At 48.2% G+C, this 14,461-nt stretch overlaps 1 protein-coding gene across 1 annotated transcript; it reads right to left on the bottom strand.

Annotated features, from left to right (window-relative positions):
• Positions 1-1,045: 1,045 nt before the first annotated feature.
• Positions 1,046-6,065, bottom strand: IGFBP1 (insulin like growth factor binding protein 1). Its single transcript, XM_005891865.3, has 4 exons — positions 5,613-6,065; positions 3,904-4,088; positions 2,657-2,785; positions 1,046-1,795 (listed from the first exon to the last, which is right to left on the bottom strand). Exons 1-4 carry the CDS (start codon positions 5,956-5,958, stop codon positions 1,664-1,666), a joined length of 792 nt encoding a protein of 263 aa, XP_005891927.2. The 5' UTR covers positions 5,959-6,065; the 3' UTR covers positions 1,046-1,663.
• Between the last annotated feature and the right edge of the window lie 8,396 nt (positions 6,066-14,461).

The raw sequence follows: 14,461 nt of genomic DNA, 5'->3' as shown, positions 1-14,461 counted from the left end.
CTGATCCATGAGAGCATGTTCAAAAGCCTTGGGACTGGACAGGGCTGGGCCCCGCATCTAAGACAATATTGATACTTCTATAGCTCAACTGATACTTTCAATTAAACACCTAAGCAAGGCGGATGAAAGCCCCCAACTTCGGCTGAGATGAGGACCTCTATAGGCCCTGCTGTGATGGTGCCTTCAAGTTTAGAGTTGAGTCCTTTCAGTTTTGCCCAGAAGATACCTCCCACACGTCATGGGAAGGGAAGTCCACCTTCCCCCAGCTCTGCTCCCGAGTCAGGCCCTCAAGCTGGGTCCTACAGGGGTTTCATGAGGGCTGAAGTGCTGAGAATGCTTCCACTGCCATCGTGGGATAATGGGGACCACGATGCTGTACACTTTTACCAGGGTGGGATGAGGCTATCTATGGTTGACTCACATCAGACTGACTGGTACAATTTAAATGATGAGTCTGAGAGCTGAGTTCACAGGGAGCCCTGGGGACCGGGCAGAGGGAGGGTAGCAGACATGGGGTCAGAGAATGAAGGGGCAGACCCAAGATGGGGAGCCCAGACCAGGTAGGGACCTGGTGGGATCCACTAGGAGGGATGAGATGCCCATCCAGAGGAGACAAGGAAGGAGCAGTCAGCAGGGCAGGCAGGAATGAGGAAGGGGCGGTGTCAGGAAAAGCAAGCAGAGAATAGTTAAAGAAAGAAAGAAATCCACAAAACAGAGGACTCACGCTGTGAGCTCAGGGCTTAGTCAGGCAGACAGAGGGGCAAACGGTGCCATCATGGAGGACACCACTGGAGCCTGCAGGGGACAGGGTCTGGGCAGAGTCAGGCAACAGACAGGTGAGGGGGAGGTTAAGGAAGTGATTCTATCTTGCACCGAAGATGGGAGAAACCCTGGGCTGTTTTCAAGAGGAAGGGGAAGAGCTAGTGGAGAGGTTAGGGCTTGCAAAGGGAAGGGTGCCCGGGGCAGCGGGGTGGGCAGAGCAGACCTGCCAGCTGTGGGAGCAAGAAGCCTGCAGACTGTAATCACCAATGCTGCACAAGGAAGGGGCAGGCTGGAGGACGGAAGGGATTCAGGAAGGAAGAATTATGTTCAACCAAGGTCCACCACGGTAGCAATGTTCCAGGGTGGGACATTTATTCCAATGTTTACACTGTGTTCCCATGTTTGACAATATACCCAATGCATATTTTAACATTTAATGACATCATCACATGTAACTTTGACTACATAATCAACATTTAAGTTTCCCTGCCAATTTACGCTAGACATGGTAAATAAAGTAAATCATTCTTACATGCAGCTTAAACATCCTCCATTGAACCACTTGAAAAAAAATCATTGCTACTTGCTAGGCAGTATTTTCCTATGCTCTTTAAGACAGAAGCATGAACCCCTGAAGAGCTAAAATACAAGTATTTACATACAACATGATGGGAAGTGTTTCATGATATATAAATTAATATAACACAAGTTACTGTGTAGAAAAAATAAATTTATGGTGAATAAATAAACTACAAGTAGTATGTGGAGTATAAAAAAGTAATTCCTACATATATATACATATACATCTCTCTATATAAAAGTGTGTGTGTATTTCAGAGTATAAATATACTATGTACTTAAATATTTCACGTGCCAGAATTCGATCATATTGCATCTGTTTTCAGTTCTGTAAGTTAAAATACTGTTGGCATTTGGGGTCCCCTCTGATGGCCACAGACCCCAAGACCCTCTTCCCACTCCAAGGGTAGACACACCAACAGAGCCCAGGCTCTCCCTCCAGCGACGTCTCACACTGCAAAGAGAAGGAGCAAGGTCAAGAGCAGGCCCAGGGAAGCTGAGGGGGAGGGGGAGTTCCGTGCTGCCCAGCTGAGAACCAACCGTGAGCAACCCCACCGCCACCAAACTGGCTGTGACCATGACTGAGGGCAAATCCGACATCACAATGGAAGCAAAGATCAAGTGGCCGGTGCAATAAGGACGTCAGGTGTGTGTTGAATGGTATAACATGTGTGCAGCTGTCTGCTTCACAGCCCATACATCAGAGCTGCTGAGCCCAGAGGGAGCCCGTCCGTGCACGGCAGACCTTCCCTGACAAGTTCCTCATCTGTTACAAAGCACTTCCTGGTCCTCAGTTTCCTCCAGAAATATTCACAGAATCTGGGCTTCACTGAGTCTGAAACTGCTCTTCAAAATTAGGTCTTGGTTTGTTAATCTCATTTATTATCCAAGAAACAATGCTATTGTATTGAATTAGAAAGTTCATTTATTTTCCTTTGTAGGGAGAAAAATGTGAGAGATGTCAAAGCAGATAATCATTTTCCTAAGTAGAATTGTCCCCTTCCTCTCTATTATGGTGAGAAACTGAGATCCTGAGGGGCCTGTGAAGGTCCCCACCTGCTCATACTTGCTGGATGACGGAATAATGCTCAGCCCAGGACCCCTGAGTCTCGTGTCCCCCACTGACTGTAAGCACCAAGCTGATCTTCAGGCTCCCAGGGGCTAGTGGCTCCTAGTCCCAGAGAAATCAGTCTTACATGATATGATCAGTTATGGGGCTTCACGGTGCTTACTTGGAGCTGGACACCCTGTTCACTGAAAGACTGGCTTAGCAGATGTGTGAGTAGCAGGGCCCATCCTGTGAGGATGCACATACCTGTTTGCTGTGATAGAATCCATTCTTGTTGCAGTTTGGCAGATAAAATTTGTAAAGTTTGTCTCCTGCCTTCTGCTGCTCCCTGGCTAATCTGTCCAGCACTTTGTAGAGTTCTCGCTGGCAGGGCTCCTAAAAGGATAAATTGACATTGGGATAAAGGACAGTGTACTGTCAGCCTCAAGTGGAGGTGAGGAGTGAATGCAGAAGGTTTTGTGTGGGCTCTGAGCACAGGCCTGGACTCGCCTTCCCTGGACCTCACTCTCTCACCTGTAGAAGGAGGGTGGCTAATCTCTGTCCTGAATTGTTAACATAAAAGATGGGAACCCCATGCCCTCCCTCCTGAACATTTGCTAAGCACCTAAAGGAGTCAAGAGCATCACTAACCCCATGAGCTCTCCGACTCTCCTGCCTCCCCTCCCCACCATGGATAATTCTGCCACCAGTCATCTGGGCACAACTTTGTGAATGGAGAACTTAGTAGCAGAGGCTTCTAAATTTTGTACAACTTTCCTCTACCAGGTTAGTTCACGTAAGCCAAATTCATTGAGGATTAAGTTATTCATTTGAACAATCTGAAATAAGGATGAACTTTTCCCTATTGTTATCATTTCCAGATGAAACTCTGAAGTGCCTAGAAAACAGTTCAATCCTCACTTCTCTGACGATGCCTGTTTGCAGAAGAGATTTTTGGTTTCACAAATGAACCCTCACTCCAACTCTGATTCTTTGTCGCCCTCAAGTGGTAGAACTGAAAACAGACACCAATTAAGATGCCACCCGGAGTTTGTGTTTAATGGGGACAGAGTTTTCATTTGGGAAGATGAAAAGGTTCTCAAGATGGACACTGGAGACAGTGGCAGAATAATGTGAATGTACTTAAAGCCAGTAGACTTTATACTTTAAGATGGTTAAAGGGCTAACTTTTGTGTTATGAATATTTTAACACAATTTCTTAAAAGTGGGGAAGAAGATGCGACCGGAGCGGAAGATAAGAACAGCTTAGTGCTCTTTAGACACTGCTAGTCTGACATCCTTATTTTAGAGATGACCTCAGAGACATGAAGTAATGCATCGAAAGTTGCACAGCATGGACTGCATTTTCTTTCTATCCAGAAGGTTCCTTTGTTGAAACTGAGAAATGTCTGCTAGGCTTTGGGGAAGTATGTGCTTCTCGCCAGGGCTCAGGACCAAACTGGCAGGGCCCAGCAGGTTCAAGCTAGAGGTTCCACCTGCTTCAAGGGTCTCACCTTCCACTTCTTGACGTCACTGATCTCAAGAGCCCTCAAGCTCTCATAATTACTGATGGCATTCCAGAGGATGGGCAGGTCCTCACTGGACTCGGCCATCAAGTGGAAATTGTCCAGAAGCTGCTCCTGAGTTATCTCTGAGCTCTCTGGGGACACATTCTCTGGGCTGGTGGTGTCTTTTGTATCTGAAAATGGAAAAACAAAAGCCCATGAGCCCCCCTCACCGAAGCATCTGCATTTGTGACCCCCTGAAGTTGCTTGCCTTTCCACAAAACCAAATGGGGACAGGATGGGCATACTGACCCAGAGTTTTGCCTACTTCATCTTTAAAGGAACTTTTAGTGGTTTTGGGGTAGAGGGGTAACCCAACAGTAATACCAAAGGCAAGAGTGCCCTGTGATTCTGCTTCTAATGTAGCCAAATGCACATTTGTCAAAGCCTGGGAAGAGCCCTGAGAAAGCCATGGGTTACAGTTCAAATAGAGAAGGAAATGGCAACCCACTCCAATATTGCCTGGACAATCCCATGGACAGAGGAGCCTGGTGGGCTATAGCCCATGGGGTTGCAAGAGTTGGACATGACTAGCGACTAAACCACAATTCAAAGCCTCACCCCATCCTCTTCTTTCCCATCCATAAAATGGACATTTTAGTAATTCCCTATGAACAGGTGGTAGGGTTCATTCAGAGGTGGGGTCTAGACTGCAGTTCTACCCTCTTCTTTTCCAGGGACTCTGCCTTCCCACAGTCAAAGTAACTTCTTTGCAACCCTGGAAAGAGGAGAGAGGGTCACCAGATTTCACACAGAGAGTCCTAAGGTTTGGGTTTGGTACATGGACAGAATGATGGAGAACTGGCTCTCCTGTGGGACTCCCCTGGAGTGGGGGTGCCCTATCCTTTGAGGGCCACGGAGATGACTCTATTTCATTGACTCTGAAGGCAGAGAACCAGAAGAAAAACCATCTCCCCTCCAGCAGATCCCCATCAGGACAAAGAGCCATAGAATGGCTCCAAGAATCACAGAACCACACTGGACACGCAGCTGCCGGGACAGGGAGGTAGGGAGAGAGGGTAGAGAAGGGGGTATTTCCTCTGCTTCCCACTACAAATAAATCACTGCTAAATTCAGGAAAGCTCTAACTGTCAAGTTCTGAGCAGGCGGCACACATATCAAACACCATTTTTCTATGGCAATGAATGCAAGTGATGTTTTTAACCTAAACTTTCACATTATGTTCTGTAAACATCTGGTAAGCACATAACGGTCTGCACAGGACGTATATTACAAAGGACATTCCAAACACTTCCCCGGAGGTCAGCAGGATGGGCTCCCACTGCACGCCTTCTGGAAAATGGCAAAGAGGAGAGCCAGGGGCACCTGGAGTGGCACCCACTGCCTGGGCATCCCCATGACCTCCCTCCTTTCTCCTGTCCAGGTTTCTATAGATCAGTGGGCTGCCAAGGGGGGTCTGGGCTCCCTCCCCACTCTCTCACCAAGCTGTGTGTGTCCTCCTAATCCTGAGCGCCCCTGCAGGACCACACAACAATAGAGTTCATCTGGGCGACTTAAAACCCTTTCCCCTTCCATGCTTTGGCTGTAAGCTCTGAGCTTGGCCGGGTTTGCTCTCTACTGGCTTTGGTGGAGCACCCTTCCCTGCCTTGCCCGAGCCTCCTACCCCATCTGTCCCAGGGGAGGAACCCAGGTAGTACCTGTAGCCTCATCGCTGGGCGTGGTCATGCAGGCGCCCTGGCCTCGGGTGAGGGCGTGCAGGGGCCTGGGCTCCCCCGGGAGGGCGCGGCAGCTGAGCCCGCGAGCGCAGCGAGCAGTGGCCACACCGCATGCGGCTCCGAGAGGCAGGGCGCACATCGGGCAGCAGCCGCAGCCCGCGGACCGGGTGAGTTCCGGGCAGGAGGCGGGCACGGGAGGGCAGAGCGCCATCCTCTCGGCGGAGCAGGGCGCACAGCGCCAGGGTTGGGGAGCTCCGACCGTCGCGCCGAGCTGAACGGCCAGCGATAGCAGAAGCGGCCAGGCTCGGACAGCAAGGACTTCGGGCATCGCCAGCGGTGGGTGGCAGACAGGAACCGGCGCTCACTGGGCGGTAGGGGCGGCTCGGTTGGCGGATGCTGCCTGAGTGGTGGCGGTGGCGCAGGAGCGGTGGCCGATGCTCGCTGAGCACCGCGTGCGCCTTTTGAAGGGCGCGGGCTGGGCCGCCTCAACCAGCGGTTAATGATTGGCAGCGCCGCGTGCTCTAGGGCAGTGTTCAAAACAAGTTTGTTTGTTTGTACGTGCACAGCCCTGCGCAAACCGTGGGTGGAAGGAGGGCAAACGGTCCACGTTTCAGACTGTTTGTCCTGTTGTTAAGGTTCAGACCCGGAGCCAAAGTGCAATTCCAGCCAGGAGCGCACAGCCACGTGATGGATGGCGCTTGCTTGTTTTGTTCAAGGGATGTCTTCAGATTGAGCCTGCCAGTGCTCCCTGGACGACCTAGGGAAAGCAGGAGAGATGAGTTGGACAAGGCCAGCCCACTGGCCAGTTTTCAAGTGGGGAAATCAAGGCCCGGGAATAGGAAGGAGCGCTTTGAACCTAAGTCTTTGAAAGCCTTGTTTCTCAGTAGCAAAGCCGGAACTGTTTCTGCTTCTGCAGGAAAAAGACGAACAGGCCCCTCAATTGCTGTCTTTAGAGCCTTTCTCAGGAGGAAAGAAGGAAGGAAAGGGACAGTACCTCCCAGGACTGATGCCAAGCTCCGCAGTCTCACCATAGCCCCCAAAGCCCAGTTAACAGAGCTTCCAGAGAGTAGGACTCAGAGCCATTAAGAGAAGGGCTGAGGACTTCGCTGGTGGTCCAGTGGTTAAGACTCTGCACTTCCATTGCAGAGGGCACCTGTTCTGTCCCTGTTTGGGGAACTAAATTCCCACACACCGCATGGTGTGGCCAAAAAAAGAAAATTAAGTTAAAAAAAAAGAGAGAGAGACAGGGCCGAGGCTAAGTAACTGAGCGCAGACCCCAGTTTCCTCTGCCTTTCAGCCTCAGATCAGATTTTTATCAGGAGTCGATGTTCATGGCTTTCTCTCTCGTTAAAATTCCTGTCTCTAGATATCCTCTTAGATGGAAAGAAAAATGTCACTGTAGCTTCCGAGACAGTGAGAAATGGCCCTGCTCCCATCCAGACACCAGGCACTCTCTCTGGCACCCAGTCCTTGGAAACCAGGTAGCTATTGAGAAGAAGGCAGTTCTATATTTACTGAGAGAGAAAAATCTCCAAGGTCTGTAAGATTAGGCAAGTAAAATTTCCAAGGCAAGTAAAAATAGGAAGGCACAGAATATGCTATTGTTTGTGCACAAACAAGTAAAGTGAATGTGTGTGCCATTGTGATTTTAAATGTATGGACTATTTTAAGAAGAATGTGTAAGAAATTGGCCCGCCTTGCAGGGGAAGGTGCGAAATTAGGCGACTGAGGAAGAGACTGGTCTTCCCTTCACACTCTTTTTTTAGCCCTCTGGATTCACATTATCTAGTAAATACTACATTATTTGGTATAATCAGGTCCTTACATTATCAGTTATATTATCTATCTCAGGAATCTTGCGTGCTAAGACACTCCAGTCCTTGTTGGGGGCCAGCGTGAGGCACTCCGCCCGTGGCAAAGGTCATGAGGAAGGAGGCTCGACATATGCAAAGGTGGGATCCAGCCTCAGGAGTCCCCCTGGAAATCCTCGAGCATCTACCCCCATAACCAGAGCCTGCCTACTTTACTACTTTGTGCTCTCACCTACACCTCTGACTTTACAGGGGGCTGTCCCCCACCACCTCTTTCGGAGAAGGAGTTAACTTAGAGCTCCAGTTAATAAAAACTCCTGGGCGTGACAAGAGTGTTTTAACCTACAAACTCCTCTGAAGGTTCTCTAGCCTGTCTGACAGGCTTGTCTGGCCACATGTGATTGCTCACAGCCTCCCAACCATGAGAGGCATAAGATGCTTTAAACCTTCTAAAAACGGGTTCCTTAGAAAAGTTAGAAAACCATTAGTATAAGTATAGTGGGCTGATTAGAAATTGTATTGGTGAAGGGTTTTTCATTTGTTGAGCCAATGTTTGTTGCTAAGTCTCCACATCCCCTGCCCTTATACACATTAATGAATATATAGAAGAAATAAGTATTAACCTTTGATATTAATCACGTTAGATCTTAGGCTAAGTAAATTCTTTCCTTAACTAAAACCCACTACACCCTCACCCTATAGGAATGTAACTTTATTTGGGTGGCGTCTGTTTTAAGAATAATCACCCCTGGAGAAATAAGTGTCCTGGTTGACTGACCGCTGTCACAAGGAGAGGGTCATAAATTGTCAGCAGGCCCCCCTGGCCAGAAGATGATGTAACACCCCTAAGACTTCTGTATACATTTGTATGAAGCACCTGACTTTGATAAAAGTCAGGACTGCTGACCCCGTGTGACTTTTGCATAACATCTCAGTGTATAAAAGTAGACCATGGAAAATAAAGAATTGGGATCAATTTCTGGAAATACTGGTCTCCCCATGTCGCTCTCTCTCTCAAACTCTGGTTGAGTCTCCATCTGGAGCACGGAACCCACCAAACTTACTAATTTTACCTGGGCTTCTAAGACCCGACCGGGGAGGCCTCAGGGTCTCCTCTCCTTCGGGAGAACAGAAGGACGCCTGCGGCCTACATAAGTGGTGCAAACTTCTTGTCTTGAAGTTTTATTGGTCTCCCGCATAAACCAAGCTACTCAGCCTCTTTTCTCCACTGAATTTTCCTACTAAGCTATCCTCATTCTATTACTCTTTACCACTCTAATTAATATCTAATTGAAGCTATTGTATCCTGATCCTCGCTGACGCCGTCCCCGCTTCTAACTCCCTGGATCAGCCGGGGCTGGACCCCGGCAAGTCCTGTCCAAATCTATGCAACCCCATGAACTATAGCCTGCCAGGCTCCTCTTTCCATTGGATTCTCCAGGCAAGAATACTTGAGTGGTTTGCTGTTTCCTTCTCTAAGGGAATCGTCCCGACCCAGGGATCGAATTCATACCTCTTATATATACCTGCATTGGCAAGCAGGTTCTTTACCACTAGTGCCACCAGGGAAGCCCCACCTCAAGAAGAACCAAGTTAAAATTAACTCACTAGATCTTTTTCCAGCCATTTCACTGGCTCTGTGGCCCTCACCAAGGTACTTGCCTTGTGTCTGCCACTACTGTATCAGGAAATTGTCACACACACACTTATCCTTGCCCCCAGCATCTCCTCAACAACAATAAAATTAAGGTTTGTGGGGAAAAAAATATTGCAATCGGAAGTTCACGGTCATTTTGGTCATATTTTTACAGTTTCTGGTTCAGGAGCTGACAACAGTTCTGAGTTTTATAACATTATTTTTGAGGTGAGTTCCTAAAGGATTTTATTTCTCCCAAAGAATCTGTGCTCTGAAGTTTCTCTCTGACCTCCTCAATGTAGAATTAGAGTACCCACTTGAAACCTATTTCCAAAGCAGGATTAGAAACACAGACATTGAGAATGGACATGTGGACACAGTGGGGAAGGTGGGATGAATTGGGAGGCTGGGATAATAGGACCCTGCTATAAAGCACAGGAAGCTCAGCTTGGGGCTCTGTGATGACTAGAGGGGTAGGATGCTGGTAGGGTGGGAGGGAGGTCCAAAAGGGAGGGGATATATGTATGCATATGGCTGATTCACTTCATTGTACAACAGAAACTAACACAACATTGTAAAGCAATTATATTCCTTCTTTTTTAAAAGAAATGTCTTCTTAATGACACACATGAAAGAGAGAATCATACAGTAAATATCTGGGGCCTGCCTCCTGTGTGCCTGGCAGTTTGCCAGCCCTGGACAGTTCACCCAGTTGTGCGTTTGCCCAGTGAGATCCCTCCCTCCCTCTCTGAGGTCTCAGTCACCCTGCACGTAGTGGAAATTCACGGAAATTCCTCTCCTGGCTGATCGATTTCCCAAACATTTCCCCAGCTTGCCTCATAGCAGCAGTAAACCAAATGGCCATCAACCCAGAGAGAGAGGTCTCCCTGCTCCCGACCACATCAACACAAATGGACAGGGCCCTTCCTCGAGGCCTGTGCAGACCACTTGTCCCTCTGTCCTGTGAGGATGAGCTGCCCTCCCCTGGCAGGTCGAGAGGTGGCTGCTCCTGTGCTCATTTCTGGGTGCATCCTGGATGCCAGGTCCCGCTGCCCACTGGCCGACATCCACAGCCAGGACAGGCCTTCCATGCCCCCTGTGGTCTGACTCCCAGGGTCTGGCCTCTGTTAGCATGAGGAGGCACTCCTGACAGAGGCCCTGAGGTATAGAGTGGTCCAGAGAGGGAGCCCCTCCTTAAGTGTTGTAGCCTTGGAACCTCAACCCACCTCCCGTCTTCTCAGCCCTGCAAACCCCTGCTCATTTTCCAGGCTTAAGATCTCCCCTCCCCACACCCATGGAAAAAAAAGAAAATTACTGTCATATCTTCATGACTTTCTTCTTGCTGTTCTCCATGCTCAAATTTTCCTCATGCCCCCACCCACATCTCCCTATCACCCTAATCTTCATGGTATTAGTCCTGCTCTTCCTGACACCCAGAACTCCTTCCTGCTCCTTTTCCATCCTCCAGGGCCCACCTGAAGCTCCTCTCCCCTGAGACGCTTTCTGCCCCCCTCTGCACTTCCAAAGAGTGTGATAGTGGGTTACAGGGATACCAAAGAGCTACATAAACCTGCATTTACCCGTGTGCCTCCTGACAGGCTGGGTGGGCAAGGGACAGGCTCCCAGAGGCCCCTGCCCCATCCATACCTGGGACACTAACAGATGGCCCAGCCCATCCTCCCAAGGACTGTAGAATCCAACAGCCAGGCTCAACTGGAGGCAGGGCATGGAGAGCAGAGAGTGGTGGGGGAATGGAGAGCTGTGACTTCCTATACGTGCACGGTGTGTACCTGGCACCAGGCTGTGCTTGCCAGAGTTGGCAGGGGTCCTCCCCAGGAGCCCTAGAAGTAGGGCTTATCACACCAGCAGGAGGGAAGCCCCCTTTGCCCAAATCAAAGCTGGCACCCTTCATGCCAAATCACATAGAGACATTTGATGTAAGGAAGGGTCAATACTGTCTGTGCCTACAAGGGCAACTGGGAGTGTATCTGGGGGCGGGGGACAGGGGTGAAAAGCAGCTTTAGGGATATATGTGGGAAGTTTTCAGAGCTGGCTGTGGAATTTGTATTTTATCAATTAGGCAAAATGCCAAAGATGCCTTGCAGTCCACTTCCCTACCCGCCATTGTAAATTTTCTGCCTGCAGAGGAAAGGAAACCACTGTTTCCATTGCAGAAAAGCAAAGGAGCCCACATAACCCGGGCAGTCTTTCCAAGTGGCCCCAGGAGATAGGACCTGAATGGGGCTGCACACAGCATCTTTGCTGATCATTTCATAACGATTTACAGCACACCATCTCTGGTTGCAGCTCCAAGAACCCATCTCTGAGAGTTTCATCAGCCCCTAACAGGCAGGCATGGGAGCCCCCCAGCAAGCCCACCTGTGCTGACACCTTGAATTTCATGTCCAGCATATTGTGTAACCTCCCTGGGCCTCAGTTTCCTTGTCTGCAAAATGGGGATAATGCAGAGGCTGGCAGAATCAGCTCTAAACAAATGTAAGCTGTCACCACCATTCTCGGCCGCAGCGTGTATTCACAGAGCAGAGGTACTCCCTGGATGATGAAACTGTGTGGGGCCTTCCGTCACCCACTGTTTCCAATTCTGCCTTCACACCGCATGCTGCTTACTCACCAGCAGCCGGAAAATTGGGCAATCCCTGCTTTGAAAAACAATGCAAAGATCAAGGGCAAAACCAGGCTTTCAAAGGGAGAGCGCTGCAATCCAGGGGATCCTCGAAGGGAAGTTGTTTTTAACCTGGGGGAAAAAAAACAAAAAGATGTTCTGTTGTGTTCCCAATCGATCGACACACTGAATGATGTAAATCTTGCAAAGGCCTGGCCTGCTGGCCAGCTCCTAAGCAATGAAAGACACCGCTCCACAGACTGAGGACGAGTCTACTCCCCCAGCTAGTCAAAGTGGAAAAGTAAACCTTACTCTTGTCACGTCAACACAGCCCAGATCCCAAACACAGGAGCTCAAACAGAATGCCCGGGCAGGGCCAGTGCCCAAGGGCCCCACGGAAAGACCAGGGTTTACTCTGCTTTGGCAGGCCACCCATCCTGCATTCCCATTTGGGGTGCCATTGGGGCTTCAATACAAGTGCCGAGCACATGGGCGGTGTTCAAGGGTGATCATTCCCCACCCTCCTCCTGCACCAGGAGCCTCAGTCGTGGTCTAGACTAGTCTCACATCACCTGAGTCTGGATAAAAATGCTTATCCTCAGGCCTCACCCAGACACTAACTCAGAACCTCTGTGGTGGGGGCTGGTCCTGTTTTCACAAGCTCTCCAGAGGACCCTGAGGCTCACTAAAGTTTGATGGCACAGGTTTAGAAAACTCCCCGCATCCCACTCCCATTCAAAACCACCCCATGAGAAGCTGGGAATGGAAAGTTCTGGGGAAGAGGCAAAGGATAGAATGTTGCTGGAAGTGGTTGGGGTGGGCTGCATGGGGCTATGGAGAGATCTTGGAAGGACCCAAGAGACCTGGGCCCTCTGGTCTCAGTTCTACTGCTCAGCGCAGACAAGCTGTGTGAGTCATTTCCAGCAAGACTTCACTGCCCCGTGTACAAAGGAAGAGTCTTCCCCAGACCCCTGCATGAGCTGTGGGAAATCGGTAGCCTCTCTGCTACATTAGGCATCATACTGTGGGGTTAAGCGTTGATGGTCATTTCTTGGCAATGAGGCCTGTGGTTACATAGATGGATAAAGTGTCCATGACTTCTATGAGTAGGACAGACTGCTGCACCAGACTGGCCCCATGACATCCCTCAGTAGGTCTACCTCCCCACTTATCCACACAAAGACCTTAATATGTCTATGGGCCCATCAGTCAACCTCAAACATTCAGGATCCCCCTCACCAAACCCTATCCAACCAGCCCAAGGGCAGCAGGAACTCTCCCACACACACAATGTGGCAACAATGTGCTGTTTTACTCACGCCTACCAGGCATGAGGTTGCTCAACTCTGCTAATTCTCTGACCTGGGCAAAGGGCAGGGACCCTGGGCACAAAAGTAGGCGACGGCCTCCTACATTACAATCTCTAGCAGTTACCCACATCAAGTGTGTACATCACAGGGGGAAGGGTCTCAGCCACATTAGAGAGTGAACATCTGTGGATGCCCTTACTAGGAGTAAACAAGTGTTCTTTTGCTCCACACATCTTCATCAGTTGGTATTGTCGATATGTGGATTTGGGTCATTCTAATAGTTGTGTGGTTGTATCTCTCTGTCGTTATTTTCATTTCCCAGATGAAATATGAAGTGGAGCATTTTTTCCATGTGCTCAGTTACCATCTGTTTATCCTCTCTGTGGATGTGTCTCGTAAGGCCTTTGACCGTTATTAATTAAGTTGTTTTCTTATTTTTAAGTTTTAAGGGTTCTTTTAGCATTTTTTTTTCTTTTAGCATTTTATCTAACAGTCCTTTATTAGATTTGTCTTTTGCAAATATTTTCTCCCAGTCTGTGGGTTTTCTCCTCATTCTCTTGACATTTACTTTCTCAGATCCAAAGTTTTTAATTTTATTGAAGTAAAGCTTACGGATTTTTGTTTTCATGTATCATGTGTTTAGTGTTGTATCTGAAAAAGCCATCACCATATCCAAGGTCATCCAGGTTTTCTCCTAGATCATCTTCTAAGAATTTATAGTTTTGCATTTTACATTTAGTTCTGTGATCTATTTTGAGTTAATTTCTGCAAAGAATGTAAACCTGTGTCTAGATTTTTTATTTTTATTTTTTTGCTTGTAGATGTGTAGTTGTTCCAGCACCATGTGTTGAAAAAATTATCTTACTATATTGTATTAGCCTTGGTCTTTTGTACAAGACCAGTTGATGGTATTAATGGGGCTCTATTTTGGACTCCCTAAACTTCTGCATTGCCTTGTTTGTCTATTAATTCAAATACATTATAATCTATTTACTGTAGATTTATAATAAATCTTGAAGTCCTGTAATGTCAGTCTTCCAACTTTGTTCTTCATCAATATTGTGTTAGCTATTCTGAGTCTTTTTCCTGTCCATATAAAATTTAGAATCAGTTTGTCGACATCTACAAAGTAACTTAGTGATTTTATTGGTATTGTCTTGAGTCCATAGTTGAAGTAGAGAAGAACTGACATCTTGACAATATTGAGTCTTCCTATCCATGATTAAATTCCATTATTAATTTTATTAAATTATTTATTAAATTTTTCTTTAATCTCGTTCATCAGAGTTTTATCAGATCAGATCAGATCAGTCGCTCAGTCGTGTCTGAGTCTTTGCGACCCCATGAATCACAGCACACCAGGCCTCCCTGTCCCTCAGCAACTCCCGGAGTTCACTCAGACTCACATCCATTGAGTCAGTGATGCCATCCAGCCATCTCATCCTCTGTCG

The sequence above is a fragment of the Bos mutus genome, chromosome 4, assembly GCF_027580195.1.
Source record: "Bos mutus isolate GX-2022 chromosome 4, NWIPB_WYAK_1.1, whole genome shotgun sequence".
NCBI lineage: Eukaryota > Metazoa > Chordata > Mammalia > Artiodactyla > Bovidae > Bos > Bos mutus.
Note: the sequence above shows the minus strand (reverse complement) of the source record. Positions and strands in the feature narration are given on the sequence as shown.

Coding starts and splice junctions, on each gene's coding strand:
- IGFBP1 (XM_005891865.3), bottom strand. CDS start 5,958: ATGCCCGAAGTCCTTGCTGTCCGAGCCTGGCCGCTTCTGCTATCGCTG. Junction 4,089..5,612: donor GCCCAGCGATGAGGCTACAG/GTACTACCTGGG, acceptor TTCCATTTTCAG/ATACAAAAGACACCACCAGC. Junction 1,796..2,656: donor GATTCTATCACAGCAAACAG/GTATGTGCATCC, acceptor TTCTCTTTGCAG/TGTGAGACGTCGCTGGAGGG.